This window comes from Penicillium taxi (assembly GCF_028828555.1).
Source record: "Penicillium taxi strain IBT 34144 chromosome Unknown utg000001l_segment0_segment0, whole genome shotgun sequence".
Taxonomy (NCBI): domain Eukaryota; kingdom Fungi; phylum Ascomycota; class Eurotiomycetes; order Eurotiales; family Aspergillaceae; genus Penicillium; species Penicillium taxi.
In genome coordinates this window covers 1,381,264-1,400,366 of record NW_026643203.1, presented here as the reverse complement: position 1 = coordinate 1,400,366, position 19,103 = coordinate 1,381,264, and the positions used below count along the sequence as shown (strand labels likewise).

General features: G+C 45.8%; 8 protein-coding genes across 8 annotated transcripts; 5 read left to right on the top strand and 3 right to left on the bottom strand.

Annotated features, from left to right (window-relative positions):
- Positions 1-1,463: 1,463 nt before the first annotated feature.
- Positions 1,464-2,962, top strand: dspC (dual specificity phosphatase YVH1; the record flags this gene model as incomplete). The annotated part of the gene is made up of 4 exons (XM_057203186.1): positions 1,464-1,507; positions 1,630-1,857; positions 2,136-2,486; positions 2,551-2,962. 4 exons carry the CDS (start codon positions 1,464-1,466, stop codon positions 2,960-2,962), a joined length of 1,035 nt encoding a protein of 344 aa, XP_057067259.1.
- A 2,838-nt stretch (positions 2,963-5,800) lies between these two features.
- On the bottom strand, positions 5,801-6,582 carry N7495_000515 (AAA-ATPase Vps4-associated 1 family protein; the record flags this gene model as incomplete). The annotated part of the gene is made up of 4 exons (XM_057203185.1): positions 5,801-5,915; positions 5,983-6,047; positions 6,097-6,372; positions 6,472-6,582. The coding sequence occupies 4 exons, from the start codon at positions 6,580-6,582 to the stop codon at positions 5,801-5,803; spliced, it is 567 nt and encodes a 188-aa protein (XP_057067258.1).
- A 338-nt stretch (positions 6,583-6,920) lies between these two features.
- N7495_000514 (nucleoporin NDC1) lies at positions 6,921-9,006 on the bottom strand (the record flags this gene model as incomplete). The annotated part of the gene is made up of 3 exons (XM_057203184.1): positions 6,921-8,487; positions 8,543-8,810; positions 8,874-9,006. The coding sequence occupies 3 exons, from the start codon at positions 9,004-9,006 to the stop codon at positions 6,921-6,923; spliced, it is 1,968 nt and encodes a 655-aa protein (XP_057067257.1).
- A 409-nt stretch (positions 9,007-9,415) lies between these two features.
- Positions 9,416-10,285, top strand: N7495_000513 (SNAP receptor PEP12; the record flags this gene model as incomplete). The annotated part of the gene is made up of 2 exons (XM_057203183.1): positions 9,416-9,712; positions 9,770-10,285. The coding sequence occupies 2 exons, from the start codon at positions 9,416-9,418 to the stop codon at positions 10,283-10,285; spliced, it is 813 nt and encodes a 270-aa protein (XP_057067256.1).
- A 370-nt stretch (positions 10,286-10,655) lies between these two features.
- N7495_000512 (cytochrome c1 heme lyase CYT2) lies at positions 10,656-11,507 on the bottom strand (the record flags this gene model as incomplete). The annotated part of the gene is made up of 1 exon (XM_057203182.1): positions 10,656-11,507. The coding sequence occupies one exon, from the start codon at positions 11,505-11,507 to the stop codon at positions 10,656-10,658; it is 852 nt and encodes a 283-aa protein (XP_057067255.1).
- Positions 11,508-11,729: 222 nt separating this feature from the next.
- On the top strand, positions 11,730-13,018 carry mvd1 (diphosphomevalonate decarboxylase MVD1; the record flags this gene model as incomplete). The annotated part of the gene is made up of 2 exons (XM_057203181.1): positions 11,730-11,800; positions 11,875-13,018. 2 exons carry the CDS (start codon positions 11,730-11,732, stop codon positions 13,016-13,018), a joined length of 1,215 nt encoding a protein of 404 aa, XP_057067254.1.
- Positions 13,019-14,401: 1,383 nt separating this feature from the next.
- N7495_000510 (cytochrome b5 reductase family protein) lies at positions 14,402-15,342 on the top strand (the record flags this gene model as incomplete). Its single annotated transcript, XM_057203180.1, has 2 exons — positions 14,402-14,669; positions 14,717-15,342. 2 exons carry the CDS (start codon positions 14,402-14,404, stop codon positions 15,340-15,342), a joined length of 894 nt encoding a protein of 297 aa, XP_057067253.1.
- Positions 15,343-16,307: 965 nt separating this feature from the next.
- On the top strand, positions 16,308-17,620 carry N7495_000509 (DUF3984 domain-containing protein; the record flags this gene model as incomplete). The annotated part of the gene is made up of 2 exons (XM_057203179.1): positions 16,308-16,313; positions 16,364-17,620. 2 exons carry the CDS (start codon positions 16,308-16,310, stop codon positions 17,618-17,620), a joined length of 1,263 nt encoding a protein of 420 aa, XP_057067252.1.
- Positions 17,621-19,103: the final 1,483 nt, after the last annotated feature.

Below are 19,103 nucleotides of genomic sequence, written 5' to 3'. Positions count from 1 at the left end.
GATAAAACCTGAGCTCAGCACTCTTCAAAGAGCGATTAACTCAGAGCAATTGGAGTGTATTATATGAAAAATCCGAGAAGTCCCAAGCCAAAAGGAAGAAGGAATAGTAAAATCCTAGCGCTTGTCCTTCCTGTGCTATACCAGCTAAACTTCTTACGGGTACAAGAATTAAATTCTCTTGGCACGTTTGAATCATAAGTTCCAAGGTTTCCCTCGTGTAATGAAGACTATCTTGGACAATTTCAAGGGTGATAGGGGTTACCTTGAAATAGTTAGAAATACGAAGGATTAGACTGGCCTTCTAGTATATCCCCTCCCCCTAAAATAGTTAGTCGGCTTTTAACCTTATTCTCGATACCCTTGTCTTCCACTCCCATGTGGCTGCGGATACTCGGACATTCCATAAGCGGAACACCCGTCTCTTCCATAGCCGACGCGTTTATAAGCATATCTTCTCTTCATCCAGGAAACCCCTGCTCTGGTGTCACAGTAGGGTAGTACTTGGCACTGCATACTGGTTGTCCAGCAGGCACGTCAGCAAAAATGCTGTCAGCAGCACATTCAGCCATTCAGCCTAAGCCCTAGAAGGTTGCAGTGTGGCCTTTGCGCGATGTGCGTCAAACTCCACACTTTCTCCTACTTACCACCTGGATCTATGAAGTACAGCTAGTTCTACAGAGTCCCTTCAGCGCTATCGGGTGATGTTATTGTCGCCTCAAATCTTCCACCAAATACAGAGTACATGCGCACACCCTTCCTAAGGTCCAGTCAATTAGTAAACTTTTAGTTGCACCCCTTACTGTTCGCAGGTGCTCGAATATCGGTGTAGGATAAGATCCACTTGACGGAATACCCGGTCAATCCCATCCCGAGATTTCTTCAGTAGGAATCTTGGGGATTTATTACGGGCATAGTTGTTAATCTGCACTGTACTTCGTACAATGAACGCATCAACGAGGTAACTAAATATTAAGAGATCAATAGGATGTATGTCAGGCATATGTGCTCAGGCTGCTTTGCAGGGTTTCTGGCAGGTCTGATCTATGATCTGTATGATTGAATCAGGGCTGTCTAGTTTCTTCAATTGCGTAGCCCGTAATTATTCTTCTGATCACCCAAATGGAGCCGAAAATGTTAAAAAAACGTGGCGATATTCACCCATTTGATTGGGTGTCTTTTCATCCGGTTCCTAAGTCATCCACAAAAAGGTATCCTCCAGGACTGTTCAATGTTGTGTCCTGAGGCACCGTATCACCTGGCTATGTGAAGCCCTTACCCTAACTGCCATTTTAGGCCGAGGCTCAACATCCGCCTTATCGATTCAGATTGAAAACATGAGAAGAGCCTTTCTGAGCGGTCAAAACAGGTGAATAGCTGAGGGATATTGAAAGAAGTGAAACTCCCATTTTACCTTCACTTGATGCTCTTGCATCCCGCTATTTCTGATCACTGTCATCGCCACCATGGCCATGAATAAGATTCCTGGTCATAATATCTACATCGGAGGGTTCGTTCTCTCGTTCCTAATATTTCTTGCAATAATAGACCCATCCTACCGGGGTGAAGTGGGCCTTCATATTGTGGTTAATCTTGATCTACCCTATACTAATTCACTGATCCACGCTATAGTATAATATGTCTTAAAAACAAAGCTGCTTTTAATAGAGCAGATATTACCCATGTCCTCTCTGTCTTGCGACTAAATCAAGCTGAGATTGAGCCTACATTTGGATCCTATCAGCATCACTCAATAGACGTTGATGACGTTGATGACGAGAATTTGTTAGAGCACTTTCCTGCTGCAATCAAATTTATTCAATCTGGTCTAAATACAGGTGGCGGCGTTCTTGTACACTGGTAAGTCTACTTTTTCGATATTCCTCGCGTTAAATTTCCGAGGCGTTCTTTCCATCCTACAGCTCGTCATACCTGCATATTGCACTGCCTAACAGTCTGCGTGTCATTGATTACGAACCACTCTTAGCTGGAGAATATTTCACTATCAGCTACAATCTATTCGAAATAGTCCTTAGTTTGCTTTTTCCAGGGCTTGGCTTCTTTGCTTTGTGGACGGACATGAACGGCTGCAGGTTCACCTTGCGGCAAGAAATACAGTAGCTGACGTGCATATCTAGTGCGATGGGCAAGTCCCGGTCCGCTGCTATCTGTGTTGCCTATCTGCTCCACCAGCAGCGTAGTGCGCTCACGCCACAATCTGCCCTCACCATAGTCAAGGAGTGCCGGCCACTCTGTGAACCCAACGATGGCTTCATGGAACAGTTAGCCCTGTATCATGAAATGGGCTGTCCAGATGAATTCACTGATGACCCGTTGTACCAGCGCTGGCTGTATCGTCGCGAAGTTGAAGGAAGTGTGGCATGTGGTCGTGCCCCGGAAATGAAGTCTGTGCGCTTTGAAGACGAGCAGCCCATCCGTTCTCAAGAAAACGATGGTCAAACAGTGGAGATTAAGTGCCGCAAGTGCCGGTTCGTATCACATATCAAACGAGAAAAAGCCTTACATTCAAGTTGTTAGACTAACTTACTATAGACGGACGCTAGCAACAAGCCCATTTATCATTCCCCACGAGGAGGAAACGCGCAACAAGAACAAGACATTTAGTACAACTGAATGTGCTCATGTATTTTTGCATCCGCTTAAATGGATGCAGCCCAGTTTATTCCCATCCTCTGATGAGAACGGTGGAGATGCCCCGTTATCTGGCCGCTTGACTTGCCCTAATGCTACCTGTGGGGCTAATATCGGTAAGTTTGCATGGCAAGGCATGCAGTGCAGTTGTACCAACTGGGTGGTGCCTGCTATCGCAATTGTTAAAGCCCGAGTGGATATTGCCAACCGGAGATCGGCTCCTGGACAAGGCAACACCCGTCCAGCTGCGCTAGGCATCCGTATGCCTCCAGGAATGCGGCAAGATTCTGGATCTGGGCGTGGAAGTCTTTGAGGTTCAGTCAATATCTCCATTTATAGAAATTTTACGAGCTATGAAAGTCGAGTCAAGCGATTCATTGGCGTATGTTTCACTTGGATAGGAACGCCACGCGAAGGATATTCGATTCGTTTTCATAAAAGCTGCAATTACTGACTACTTGGGCAAGTGTTACGTCGTTGACAAGGTCTATACTGCGTAAATGGTCAAATGGTTTGTTAGGTTATATGAAGGTGACAAAATGATAAGTAGTGCCTATCTAGGTGATCACATTAGCTAACTAGTTTCACTTGATGTAAAGCCACCAAGACCGTCAGCTGCCTACCTACCTACGTCTCTAAATAGCCTGTGTTTTAGACCTAGTCGTTAGAATACTAGCCTTGTCTCAGCTCTGAGACCTGGGCCCTGGTGGCAAAAGTCAAACAATACGAGAAAAAGGTAGACTGTGGCGATGAAGATAGTAAATGTGATAACACTATACCCGGATGCACAGTAGTTATCTGACACAAAGCTCCAGTTGTCAGCTAATGTTAGTATGTACGCTAATATTCCGATTTTCCTAAGGTAAGTGGGCCGACGGGAAGCATGAAAGCATATGCGCTAAGGCCCACCATTGAATATTCACCCTGAAGCTCCAGAGCTTAGGGCTGCATTAGAACTCGTGGCTAAAAAGATTGATGTCTGAAACTGACAAATCCTCCAGCCTTGTCGCGCGCCAAGACCAAACGTGTTCCCGTACGGGCTGAACCTTGAATCATCTCTGTTTCTACATCTGTAGATGTAGTATCTGTATATTGTTCCACTTTTATGAGGTCAAAGTTGCATCAATACCAGTTTCATATATGAAAGTTCAAATATTAGCGGGATAGACATTAATTCTAGCAAGAAAGAGATTCCAAGTCCAAGGAAGCAAAATAAGGAGGCTGTGCAAGGTGGGTTCCATCCAGGTCTTCCCGATTGGCCTTTGATCTGGTATTTGTATTACTTGTTAATCCCCCGTTCGAGACCGTTATTACGCTGCTTTCTGTTTTTTTATTTCTTTTTCTATATTTTCTATATTTTCTATATTTTCCTCTGAGGTGGATCAGAGCTAGCTAGCTAGTCTTGGAAGTTGCAAGACTGGTAAGGCTAAATAAGTCTTGATCTGTCGCAGAATACGTCTATGGCGTACAACACTAAGCGGCTTCACTGCGGATTTATTAATTGTATTCATCAGCCCTGGAATGTTGTCCTCGAAACATTCATAATTGTCTGGCTCGCTTTTATTGGGCAAAATTTAATGGATTATGGCTGGGTCGGAGCTCTCAACTCCTATTGGAGTCGGTGTCTATAGTCGAGCGAGACAATGAACATACCCCCACACGGAGTAGGACCCTTTACCTGTTCTTCATGATCATCACCATTCATCCTCCAAGGCTGTGTAAGCTCATATTAAAGAGCGTTTCAAATCAAGCCTGGACTACCCATTTAGCTTGGAGCTATGGCTATTCACAATTTTGACAATGCTTGGCCTTTCTATATGCAGATTCATTCGACTGCCTTCCATGCGTGCCACTGTGGCGAACAATAGGTGGTTGGCTGTGCTTGTAGCAATTCTCCTAGCTTTTATGATTGATTGAAGCATGTCCATGCACTTTGCTATGTATTTCGAACTAATTGGTTCTGAGGACTTGTATCTCGGTGGCAACATGTAGTATACACAGCACATAACCTTAAGTTATACTAACAATCCATGTATCTTCCAAGGTTGAAAGCCTGAAGCATGCCCAGGCGTAACAAGCGGGCAAGAATATTGCCCAATACCTTGCTAGGTAGGTAACTAAAAATGTACTTTTCAATGTTCATCCGCAGGTGTCAGAAACACTTCAGTGCTACCTATTTAGCTAGCTGCAAAGCCCACCTCGATGTGACCATCCATGTGCATTAATGGATGTGTACAATCAGTCATGTAAACTTGAAGCCTGCGAGGTAATTCCCATTGCCTGACTCATGACTTGTGGGTCGGGGAGGACACTGCTGTACATATGCATGTACACATCCATTATCGGCCTCGCCGGTGGAGGTTATTCACCCGGGGATCCATGGCTAAATACATGGCGTGCGTTATAGGGCTATAATGAATACATTCTCCGAAAGTCCGCGGACTTCGGTTACAAGTCTACATGTATAGACCTCAGCTAAGTGAGGTCCGTTCTCTCCAGGCTTCAACCGCTACGAGTTGCCTCCAAGGCTTGTAATGTTTACCTCTAGCCCTTCTAAGTATGAGTAACGGAGCCCGCCCTGAGAAAAAATATTCGTCATAATTTCCGGAAAGGGGGGCCCGCTTACGCGCTATCCAAATGTAGGATGCGACATTCGACTGATCACCCAAGAAACATAGATATATTTAAAAGCACAGGTCAAGTCTCTCTCAGGGACTCGGAAAATTGATGCAGTCGAATTATCATAGGAGGGCTGATCTCGATTTCTGGAAAAGAAGTTCTAGACTTCATCTCTAAGGAACTGCTCTAGTGCTTACTCTCGCTCCGCTCACATGCTTAGTGTGTTTGGATGCCCAGGTGGAGTAAAAGGATTTCGGAAGAAAAACCCTGACACGCTTGGGCCATCTGGTCGCTGTCATATGCAAATAGCTGAGGTGGTAGTCTCTTAAGAGTGAATGGTCAGCTCAACGCTATAATATAGGTTGTATTTGTCTCTATTTGGCGATTGGTGACTGATTGTTGAAAACATCAGTTATCTATTTGGAATCGCCAGCCATTGTAATTTCCAAGTTTGCAAGTTCGCATTACTTTGAAATTTGGTGAGGTAGATCGATTCGTTGACGAATCACTCGCCAGGGCTTTGACACAAGGCTTATATATCACCCTTGGGAACAGAGGGAAACGATGAAGGATTTCTCAATCTTTGTTGAGTCCGTTTGGCCATTTCAATACCCCTCAAGCGATCAATCCGAATTTGATAAAAAGTCCTGTGCAGTATTAGTACACCACGACTTAAAGGGAATGCATGTGATTGAGTTTTGCGAAGAAACATACTTATGTAAAGCAAAGATCCGAGGTCCATCCTCAGCTTTCGTCTCGGCTTTTTTAATCGAGTCGATCTGGCGATGATTAGTGAATGTGTAAAGGTAAATAATTGGATTTGTTAACCTTTTCGTCTCGTTCCTTTTCATCACTTTTTGAATCAGACGCAGCTTTGTCTTTATCTTTGGAGTCGTCCTTGTCTTTGTCATCTTTATCATTTTTGTCTGACTTCTTTTCGCGCTCCTTCTTCTTGCGCTGCTTTTCTTCGTATTCTTTTTTTACTAGTTCGATCTCTTTAGCCATTTGCTCCTCTTTCAATCGCTTTGCTTTGCCTTCTGTGTCAACGACTGGTGAGCAGAAGTTGCGGTCTTGCAAGTGCGCGGGGCACACGTAAAAGAAGTCCTAGAGGTTGAGTCAGTAGTACATACATACAAGTAAATGATAGTATTTGAAACGGTTCTGATATCTCCAATGACGGAATGTTTGATCGATCTCCCTTACCTTGCTATCGGCCGTAATCATGACGCTGGTGGACGGCTTGAAGCAGATCATGCATGCCTTCGCCGAGGTGTCTGCGACTCGTCGCAAATGATAGACGTTGGTCAATGACATTTTGATAATTGAATAAGAGCTTATATTGTGAATGTTTCAATTCCCTCAATTTATTCCCATAGACTGGAGTCAGTCTCGTGCCAATTAAAGGGCAATATAACGTGGCCTTGATATTGAGATACAGATAAGATCATGTGATCCTACATATCTATCTATCCGAATTTCGACGACCTATTTAGTACTTTAAAAAAAAATTGAACTTCGAGAGTTTTTGTTTTATCTGGGATTTTGGCTTGTAAAGGATAAAAAAAGAAACGCCTGACCATGCATTTGTTCACCCAACCCACGAAAATCGAGAATACAGGAGCGTTGAGCGTGTGAAAAAGTACCATCATAGATCATAAGGAATCCTCCACGTCAATGCCAGCAGCTTCCTTGGCTAATCTAAGGTCTTTGCCCTCAAGGCCAATATCACGTAGGTAAGGTTTGAAAGCTTTTAATAGGTCCATAAGACCACTCTTTAATGTGTCCAAGACAAGCTCCACATCTGGAATTTGCCGTGCCTTTGCCTGCTCTTCGGGCTTGCTCGGGAAATCAACATCAGTCCAATGGACAGCCAAGCCACCTTGATGAACAAAGGCATCAATAGTCACAATGGTGTGGGTGAAAAGGCGCACCACAGACGGCACATCGGCTTGGACTTTGCCGTACTGATCTTCAGCCAAACTGGCTATCAAAAGCCTTGTCAAAGCATCAACTGCGTCAACAATGGCGCTCAAGGATGAGTCAGGAGATCCAAGAATGACGGATGAGGCATGTTGAGCATATTTTTGTTGCACAAACTGACCAACTGGCGAACGGAGAACCTTTGCGAGAACTGGGTGGACGTTCCCGGGCTTGAAGGTGGCGGAGGGGCTTCCAGCGAGTAGTCTCAATTCCTCCGAAGAAGAAAGCAGTTTTTGTTTCCGTTCGGGAGTGAGCATGGCTGAGGAAGCTCGGTCGAAAGCCTGGCGAGCACGGGCTCGTGCTGTTGGCGTCCAATCTGAAGACTGCCCATAAGACTTAGCTGTCGAGCTGAAGGCTTGCTCAAACTTCTCTTGACGAGTGTTTGCCTTTGGAGAGGCCGCGAAAACATTATCGTTCTTTGGTGCTTCCGTCAATCGGGGCAGAGTGCTAAGAACAGGTTGAGCGGTCCCTGCTTGTGCCGCTGGCTTCGTACCAGGCGCAGGAGCCGTGCTCGCTTCGATACGTGTTGTGATACCCTTGACGACATCTGTCAGATATTCTAGAGTCTGAGACCATGTTGAACCACCCTCGCGATCAATCTCGTTGAAGATTGCCTTCCGACGATCAGGCAAACGCTGGCTGATGAGACCGAGTTCCCAGAGCGCGAAGGATTTCAAGATCGGCTTCTTCGCCTTCAATCCAGTAAGCAAACTTCCATTGGGATCCTTGGCTCCTGTTGTAAGCGGCTGCCCTCTCTTAAGAGGTTCTTTACCAATGAAAATGGAAAAGAAGAGATTTGTTGTCTGCCATAATAGAACGAGCAAGGCGCCCGAAAACAAAGACCGGAATACCAGTAAAAGGAAGCCAGGAGGTAAAAATGAGTCCGGCTCAGCGGCAGAGCGAGGGAAGTTCCAAAAGAGTTTAGCAAGGTGAAGAGACCAACTCCATGCAGTCTGCCGAAGAAACACTCGATAGATAAAGGGGGCAGCCCCTGCGACGACTACGGTCCTTGTAAGACCGGATATGACAATTCCAGGCAGAGCGCTTTTAATGTGCTTGGAAGTAGGTGGTACTCGGTGTGTGCGCTCGTCATCCTTCCTCAGCGCTCGGTTTGCGACGGGTACGCGGATCGAATCGTAGTCATAGTATAGGTGAACCACTGCCTGAACAGAGGCCAATAGTATGTGGAATGTATGAAGATAGATGGGTCGCTCGTTCAATGTGGCCCGCTCATGTGTTCTATATGATATCAGCTATTGTCCTATAAGATGGTTGATAATGAGTTCCGACTCACCTGCCCCGTTTCACAAATTCTAGGTGCGCATCCTTCGCGGACGACCAAAGGTAAATCTCAGTAAACCACCAAGCCGAGAAGTAATACCAGCCAAAGGTCTGGGCGATATTGAGAGGAAAGATATATTTCAAAGTGTGAAATGAAGACTTCGTTGTTCTTGATCCAAGGTGCAATTGACCAACACGAAGGACGAATACGGCGAGGGCCGATACAAAAAGCAAGGTGGCTCTGATACCGCATGAGCCGATAGGAAACCATGACCAAAAGACTGGATCAATTCATAATTGTCAGACTAGGGTAAACAAAGATTGGTAGAGCAGGTTAGACTTACACGATGATTTCTCGCCGATAGCGATTGCGATCGCATAGCAAACAAGGAGCGCAAGCGCAGATGCGTGGACAAACCGTCGGTGCAGAGCCGAGGTCAAGATCCGCCTGTATGGTCGGGGTTGGGCAGCGGCCATGGTTTGGTTGGTGGGTGTGCAAGCTGAAGTGGGATATATGAGGAAATGGGATCGAGACTTAAAGCATGGTCAGTGAGACCACTTCCAGAAGCTTGAAAAGCTGTGGAAAGCAACTGAAAGGCCGACAACGATATTTGTTGGCTGATTAAGACAGGGTGGAAGCCGTTTGCGCAACGCCGAAGTAATCTGAACCAACCCAAATTTAATGATTTCGAGCATCAAAACACACCAATCCAAAGTCACGTGACTATAATGATATTACGCTAGTCCTAATGAAGACTAGGTACCTAATACGTCACGTCATGTGAGGGCTGCATTTGTGGTGCAGGGTCCAGGCAACCGAATCAAGTGATTATCTTTGCGTCGGTGCTCTTGTACGTTGATTTCCTTTGACTTTTCAACATTCGACATGTCTTTCGATCGCTTAGACTCACTAGAGTCCCAACCTACTACTTTACGCCAGTCCGATGACCCACATTATCAAGATGCTCCTGGCTTCGATAGTTACGCCGAATCTCTCTCTGGTCGACTATTCGAATTAACATCTATTATTGGTCGTTTGTCGAGCCAAGTCAAGCTTCTTGGGGGCAATCGTGACAATGAGCGTGTCCGTGAACGGGTTCACAACCTTCTGGAACAGGCTCGTGATGGGTTCAAGGATATAGGCGAGGAAATCAAGAAGATCCAAACCTGGGAAAACGTCAATGTATGTTTGCCATATTGTCTCGTCTCACATTGTTATCTAACGAATATATTTTTCCAGCCTTCTCAAAAGTGGACTCAAACGAAGCTTTCGACCGAGTTCAAGGCAAGTCTAGATGAATTCCAGACTGTCCAGCGTCTTGTTTTGGAGAGACAACGCGAGTCTGCCAACGCTGCCCGTACTGCTATTGAAGAAAGCGAGCATGGAAATGTCGATACCGAAGGCCAGCTGCTTCAACAGTTGGAGGAGCAGCCTCGTTTAGCAAATCAGGGCGATGTGGACTTCCAGGAGACGCTCATCATCGAACGCGAGGCTGAGATCCGCAACATTGAGCAGAGTGTCGGTGAACTGAATGAACTTTTCCGTGATGTCGCCCATATAGTCACGGAGCAAGGTGGACAGCTTGATATCATCAGCGAGAATGTGCAGAATGTCCACTACGACACACATGGAGCGAATACCGAGCTTCGTAGTGCCAGTCGATACCAGAAAAATGCGCGCAATAAGGCATGCTGTTTGCTTGTCATTCTTGCCGTGATCTTGGCCATCATTATTCTCGCGGTCGTTCTTGGATGAACGGCTCTCTTGACTGATGCTTGTTTTGACTCTATTCCAACTCGCACTTTGACGCTCTTGTTTCCCTTCTATGCCATGTCTACGCCCGATATCCCTCATGCATGATGACGCCCAAGTTCCTTTCGTGGGCATTTATATTTCTCTTTAACTGTTCTCATGGCTTTTGATCCCGGCGTATATGAAATGGAGAATGATAAATTCCCTGTCTGTCTTCTAAACTATCTCATCTTCCCGCTCAATATCGTACATAGTGATTTATACATGAATTTTACATTTGATGCGTTGTGCCCTAGTCGCACTCACCTCGCGGTATACGAGTATGAATGCATGCCGATCTCTCTACGTCAATCGACATAACAGCGAATATATATTAAAAGCCCGCAAAGCGGCTGAATCTCAATCTCACCCCCTCAAAACTGTTCAGTTTTGGCCGAACATCCAAGTAGAAGCTGAGTTTTCCGGCCCCAGCCGCCCCCGTTAAACCGGATGTATTTCCATCAATGTCTGAAGACTTCCCTTGATAGAAGTCAATGACATATTCAACGTGTTCTCCACCGCAGCGCTCAACGACCCAGTCATGCCGATCAAACGGCAACTGGTAGCCAAGCAATCCATTGACTCGCGCACGAGGGCTCAAAAATTTTGGATCGACTCCAAGGCCACGGAACGAATACAGCTTAGGTCCTCCGCATTTCTTGCTGCCAGGGTCTAATGATGGGCCCCTTTGTTCCCATTCCAGAATTTGCTGCCATGCGCGCTCATTAACAGCGTTGTGAATGGGAATAATTGATGCGACTGATGTTGCTAGCTCGGAGGCTGACGAAGTTGATTGCGGAGTATTGCCTTTTCGCATCAATGACTCGAAAAATTGTTTTTCGGAGGGATATATCCAGTTGCCGGAGGCCTTGTCATGGCCAGTCTCGTCTTCGGAATTAGACGGCAAACCGTGCGAAACGGCGGAAGCTGCGTAGGGAGATGGAGCCTGTTTATTGGATTCGGGGCTTGTAGCTCCAAGATCACCGGCTCGAGGTATACTGCTGACCTCCCTATCTTCGGATAGTGGGCGCTGCATCTTTGTTGGTGGTTGTTGCTCTGGAGCCCCGGTTGGAGGATGAGGTGAATTGTTATTATGTTGTTGCAACCAAATCTCTCGAGTCTTATGGTCCACCGGGCATGTCGCCGCTGGTGGCTCTGCAGATGGAGTACTTGCACTAGCCCCCATTACGAAAATTGAGACTGTTGAAATAGAAATTGGTTCGGCAGATTGAATGTTCTCGGATTACAGATCAGATCGACATTTACAATGTTTTTTTGCCTCACCGCCCGCCCCCATAATATTGACACATCGCGCCCAACTAATAAGAGGCTAACCCCCCCCTATTAAACCTTTGTTGCTGGAAAAATTCCTTTGTATTTTTCCATTGCTCAGATAATTGACGAAAAAATGGCATCTCAATCTAACGAGGTCGTTTACCGGGCGACTACCACTGCTCCAGTGAACATTGCTGTTATCAAGTAAGTATTGTCCCCTCTTTACAATTATTCAATAACGGACTTTCAGAATTAACGTAAAAATTTTATTATGATAGGTACTGGGGTAAAAGAGATACCACTCTGAATCTCCCAACTAATTCTTCGCTCTCGGTCACCCTCTCTCAGCGTTCTCTTCGGACTCTGACGACCGCATCATGCTCTGCCAAATACCCCGCAGATGATACCCTGAACTTGAACGGCAAGCCGCAAGATATCCAGTCATCCAAGCGAACCCTCGCCTGTATCTCTAGCCTGCGTACTCTGCGCAAAGAGCTGGAGAATGCCGACTCTTCTCTGCCTAATCTTTCCTCCCTCCCCCTCCGTATCGTTTCTGAGAACAACTTCCCCACTGCAGCTGGTCTTGCTAGTTCGGCTGCTGGCTTCGCTGCCCTTGTCCGCGCAGTAGCCGATCTTTATCAACTACCTCAATCTCCGACAGAGCTGAGTCGCATTGCACGACAAGGCTCGGGCTCAGCCTGTCGGTCTTTGCAGGGCGGCTTTGTCGCATGGCGCACTGGTGAGCTTGCTGATGGCAGCGACAGCTTGGCCGAGGAAGTTGCACCTGCTTCCCACTGGCCTGAGATCCGGGCTCTTATTCTCGTTGTCAGTGCAGAAAAGAAGGATGTTCCTAGCACCGAGGGAATGCAGACTACCGTCGCTACTTCTGATCTCTTTGATCACCGTGCGAAAAACGTTGTTCCTGAGCGTATGACCGCCATTGAGGCTGCTATCCGTGATCGAGACTTCCCCAAGTTTGCTGAAATTACTATGCGTGACTCTAACACTTTCCATGCTACTTGCCTCGACTCATGGCCCCCTATTTTCTACATGAACGATGTCTCCCGTGCCGCTGTTCGCCTTGTGCATGATATTAACCGTGCTGTTGGTCGGACTGTCGCCGCTTACACCTTTGATGCCGGCCCGAATGCAGTTATATATTACGAGGAGAAGGACTCCGAGCTAATTGCTGGCACCGTCAAGGCCATCCTAGGCGCTACCGCCGGCGGCTGGGAGGGTCCATTCTACGAGCCTTTGGCCCAGATCACTGCGCCTGGTGTTTCCTTAGACAAGATTGACCCCCGCGTTCTTGATGTTCTGAAGGATGGCGTGAGCCGCGTTATCTTGACCGGTGTTGGCGAGGGACCCGTTTCAGTCGAGGATCACCTTGTGTCCGAGACTGGTGATTTGGTCAACCAATAGGGCCATCTACGATGATATTTATGATATTAGCGACCTTGCTTAACCAATTTGGAAGACACCCATTGCCTTTTTCCAATGGTTCATTTTATCAAATGGCGATCTAGATCTTGATTATCTTTTCGGTACATTTTTCGGGGCATATTTGCCATAATAAATTTCGGGGTTTAAACCAATCACTTCAGATGTCCAATTCGCATTCCATAATCACCATGGGAAGATTGACATCTCATAAAACTCTTGCAGTAGATATGCATTTTATTGCTCCATGCCCAGCTGGCGTAAGGCGTGCGAGGTGTTTTCATCCGTAGATCGACAGGGAGCAAGATTTTGCTTAGATGCTCACCTGCGTAGGTAACTAAATGCTTAACTGACTATTCATACTGCACCAAATTTTCTGAGTGACCTAGACTACATTGTTCAGGGCCGAAATGAATCGAAATTATGGTATGATTACGGAGGCCGATAGACGCAACCATGCAAAAACCCCTAAAACAGTAAACAGAATACGTATTTTACGTACTGCCTTAGGAATATGGTGTCTAGACACCATTCATTCTGCCAACATTTCTGCCAGTATCATGGAATTACTAATCTAACGGTCGCATCCCACGTCATATCTCCTTAATTTTATATTCCTATATTTAGTTGACTTTAAATTCCTTCTAGATAATAGAATAATTCTTTATCTAGATTTTATTATAGTAGAGCGTAGTAAGTGGAATTAAACTAGAATTAGAGAATTTTCATAAGGGACGGGTAGGTACTCTCTGACTAATTAGAGTGATAGAAATACTAAAAGTAGATCACAGTCGCAGCCCTAAAACTTTGAACTAATACCACACCACTATCTCTTGAGATATATTATCAAAATTTTAACTATTAGAGATAATATAATAGATTAGAGCTTCCCAGAGTTATAGAATAACCAGACTTAAAATAGTGGAGTGATTAGTTTATAAGTGAAATTTGACTAGAATCTAAGATTTTGATGAGGACGGCGAATCAAGCGGTAGATAAAGCGGTAAAGAATAATGCCTTAAAACTAGGGTTTCGTATTTTAAAGCTCCCCGATTGGCCAATTCTGATTACTCATATTTATATAAGTGGGTCTACAATGGGAATTCTGTTACAGGCGGTCAACTTGTATTTGTGGATTACAATACTATACATTTTTGCATGGTTGCTATCGGCCTCCGTAGTATGATTTATGTTTCATTAACATCCGGCGTTTGTCGGATTTTGGGGCGGGTTTCGGACGGATTTAGATGGCAGCATCAATACAGGTACTTAAATATTTGGATGATTCCCAGTTAGGCGGTGTTTTCCACCTTTTGAATCTCGAATTTCAAAATCTATTTGAACGTCTCATTGGAACATTAGAAAATGGCACTCCTATACAAACAAATCCTACGCAGGCCCATAGCATCTGCTGCCGCAGGTGTCATCGTCTCCGGCGTTGGAGCCTTTTATGGTACTCGACTTATATCCACAGGCCATGCAGAATCAACTGAGCCTCAATTTGCCTTTCGACCATTTGGACCACACTTCACTTCCCTCCGTCTAAGAAGTTCGGAAGCAGTCAGTCCCGATACAAAACGCTTGGTATTTGAGTTTCCAGACGAGAACGCAAAGAGTGGCTTGACATTAACATGTATGTATCAATTCTATGGGTATTGCATGATCTATACTGACCTATAGTAGCGACTCTTGTTACACTCTCTCGACCCGAGGGATTATGGCTTCCTGTTCTCCGGCCATACACTCCAATCAGCCCACTAGACCAACGAGGCTCAGTCGAGTTCATGGTGAAGCATTATCCAAATGGGAAAGCCAGCACTCATTTGCACTCGCTAAAACCAGGAGATAGTCTTACCTTTGCCGCCACGATCAAAAGATTTTCATGGACGCCCAATAAGTTTTCTCAAGTTTATTTGATTGCCGGTGGAACTGGGATTACGCCTATCTACCAGCTTATTCAGGGCATTTTGAATAACCCAAATGATAAGACCAAGGTCAATCTCGTTTTTGGCGTCAACAGCGAACAAGATTTACTTCTCAGAGACGAGCTGGAGCTTTACAAAAAGCGCTTCCCGGATAGATTTGACTATATATACACCGTCAGTCATTCAAAAGAGGATGGTCCGTGGAAGAAAGGGTATGTAACAGAGGAGCTGTTGCGAGACGTTGTCTATGAACCCAGCAAGGATACTCATGTCTTTGTCTGTGGCCCACCTAGGATGGAAACTTTTTTGGTTGGATCAAAAATGACAGGAGGCATTCTTAAGAACTTGGGATTCACGAGATGTCAGATCCATCAATTATAAGCTGCTGCTCCTTTATGTGTGAAAATTGTAAAGTTATAATATAATCGGTGATTCCCAGGCGCCTTTAAAATCTTCCAGTGTTGGAAGCTATACACATAATATAGTGATAGAGAGAGCAAGATAATTTGATATTAATGAATAAATTGACAAATCTTAGCATTTTATTCCAATCAGCTATTCTACCGCAAGGACAGGAAAAGTTTCTTCATCTTAGGATAATTGGGAGTGCCCAGACCAGTCGCTGGATCCCATCTGTAGAAATAGTTGCAATTGTTCGTCGTCTTTGAATGTAAAATATAGCAGTAATAGGCCACGGGCCATAAACACATGAATCCAGGCGTTAAAGGTACTTACTCTTAGGACACCGAGGGTTGGATGGCACGATCTGATATTGATAGCCTATATCATTATGTTTGGTAATACTGCCCTAAAGTTAGGCAGCATATTATTGAATGGTTGCGAAATGGCTTATTGATGGTAAGATGATTAAACAAGCGCTCTATGTGCGTGATCCATTAGTTCAATTCTCAAGCCCTAGGAGAGTGTATGAAATGGATCATGGAGTACAACGTGCTCGACTATTCGTGAGAGAAGGGTGCTTATGTTCTGGATTTCGCATTGTAATACTTGTAACTTTCAAGTACTGGACTCGTTGCATTTATGTGTGCCTATAGTTTCAGCCTTTGATGTTTTAAGCTTCCAATACCCTAACAGCTTAGGACTTAACAGTTCCATACTAAGTGATAATCCCAAAATTGATTGGCATCCATGGATTGATGGATACCTATATATCCAGGTATAAAGAGCTGAGTATGGTAAGTATTAAGTAGGACTGCGGCTTCAACTTGATATACGCACGGGCCACTTTCACATGCCTACCGTAGCAACTCCGCATTTTCCCATCGACATTTCAACTCCACCTTCAACCTTTTAATCTGCCTCCTCCTTCTTAACGGACATCCGAAATGGACGTAAGTATCACTAAAACTCATAAAATCAATTGAACTGACTCGGCACGTAGTTCAATTCGTCTGGCTTTGGCTCGCGTCAACGCTCATACCCAAATCTCCACCACATCTCATTGGCTCCACTTAGGCCTCGATTTCCCATCGACGATGACATAGATTTCACAGAATATTTCAACCACGGCGACACAAATTCTCCGAAAACATCCTATCTCTCTAGTGCCTCTATGCCCAGCACCCCACCAATCCTTTCCCACTCGCGCAGTGAATCACGAACCCGCCTCGCTCCCTCGCGAAGCTCAACTCGCCTCGACCCACTGAGCGACACAAATCTAGTCAGCAGAAGCAGAAATCTTACACTCCCACCACACCACCATGCTGCCACACACGGGGAAAACCGCAGCTCCTCGAATATTCGCAATATTACTGGCCATGCAAACACAAAGGCCGATGCAGAATGGATGCTGCGCACTGGTATAGCCCTGGCCTCATCTACACGAGAGGAAAAAGGCCAGAGCTGGCTCTCTAAGCGTGAGAGCTCTACTAGTCTCGTCACAGACATGGCTTTCGATGACCCTACATCGATGAGTTCTCATCGTCACCACCACCACTCCAAGTCTAGAGCATCCTCGCGGAAATCTTGCTCTGGTGCGTCGACGCCGAATGTCTACTTGACTCCGACACACAGATCTCGTGCTGGAAGTAGACGTGGCAGTCGTAACGCTCTCACTATGACCAGCCTGCCGCCCTTCACGACACTTTCGTCGGCAACAGTTGGTAAAACAGGTGTGATGAGTCCTGAAGTTCGTGGTCGCAGCACTGAGCCCGTTCCAGACTTTGTGGATGAGCGTGTTCGTGCAGAGATGATCTCGTTGCAACAGGGCCATCCGCCCGAAGAGGAACACGGGCGCTGGGATGAGGAGAATGGTAATGATTCCGAGTATGACTACTCTTCCGATGATACTTCGGAGGAATTTGACGAGACAGATCTGCAGCGTTTACGACGCGAGTGCGGATTCGGATTGGGGACTTGGGTTGACCGAATTGTTGAATGGATGTTGTTTGGCATGGATGAGTTGCCTGTATCTGTTGCTCCTGTCGCTGCCCAGACGCATATTGGAGCTGCTGTTACAACCACAAGTATTACGTTTGTGGAGTCTGAGGATACTTTGTCTGTAGTTACTACCGATGCAGAACGCAACCATGAGTCTGAGGGCGAGTTAAGTATTAGCGGTGAGAAGCCTGGTGCAGAGGGTGGATGGGAGGATGCGACTTGGTTGTTTCGAGTTGCCAAGAGAGCATTTACGTCGTAATGCTTCTCCATTTTAACGAATTATGCTGGAACGAATGTGCGAATGAAGCAAATGGCTCTATTATTATCATTGTTGAATTCGGTAATTAATTGATGACAAGTCATATTTCTTGATCCCGGCCTACGGTAGATGATATATCCTGAGCTTGACAACCACACTTCGTATCTCTTAACCGTTCTAGAAAACAGATACCAGAGTATACATAGAATATCATCAGAGCAGGTAGCTGTCAAACGTGTATGAGGCTGTATCTAGAACAGAGATGCAAGATCGAACAAGTCCAATGAAAAAGACGGGACAAAAGGAGAAGAAAGACTGAAAAGAGGGAATGTACACGACTCCGAGAAGCGCCATAAAGGAAACAAAGGACAAGAAAGGAAAACACGCCGTCCGAGATTGTGATGAGATAACAAATGACATCAAAAATAATTTAGACAAAGAGTTCGAATTGGACCATGTAGATAATTGAGATGATAAGATGGATGAAAAATGGAACAAGACAATACCAAAAGTAAGATTGCAAGAGAAAGGCGGACAGCAATGGAAGGTAGTGTACCGAGTACTTGTGAAACAACCCAAACTTGTTGTAGGGTACACTCATCTTCCATTAAACTAACGTGGAAAGTGATCGAGAAAAAAAGTGATTGGTGATTCGCAATTGCATAGTGTAAACGCCGACCGTGTGGAATCTCTAAAGGTCATGCAGGAGGTATCGTGATCGTGGCATACGTGGGAAATTGTGCGTCGGTGGAGCTCACGGCGGAGTCAATCCGGAGATTGAGGATGAGTTGCGTAATAAATGCGAGGTATAGTCATCATGTATCTGTGTTGAGTTGCTTTTTTGTCATCTTCACCATGGTCCAACTCTGACGGGCGTGCCCAGGCCATAGGTTCCCGAAAGGAGCTGGTCTCGTATAGAGCCCAAGTCATTAACACCAGAGCTGTGGGCAGATGAGTCAGGACCGTTCATCCACCCCAAGCTTGAGCCGAGCTCATTGACCGCAGCCTGAAGCTTCCCCCGGAAGTTTGGTTGTGCTTGGCCAACTTCTGATCCCAGCCTCCGTATTGTAGCTGAATACCACCTCCACGCTTTGCAGCTTCTCGGATCACCAGGATCCAGGCCTTGCAAATCTCGTCGTAGGCTGAGTCCCGCTCAATGTTATTCCTCAGTGTATTCCAGCGAGGCAAGGCATGGATGATGTCAGTCGCTTCGTCCAAGTAGCTGAGCGAGATTGACGGTTGAGATTCGATTGGAGGAAGAAAGTTCGGAGTAAATTCACTCAAGGCATCGAGGAGGTTCGTAAGTGGCTGCCGAACTCGATTGTAGGCGTAATCGGACTCGGTATTGTTGCCCAGAGGAAAGGCCGACTGAAGGGCCGCCTGGTAGTTTCGAAGTACTTGGAGAGTTGACGAAACGCTGGGTCGTGGAGAAGTGTGCAACACTTCATCTGAGAGCTGGGGGTGGCGCTCGCACATTGTTCGA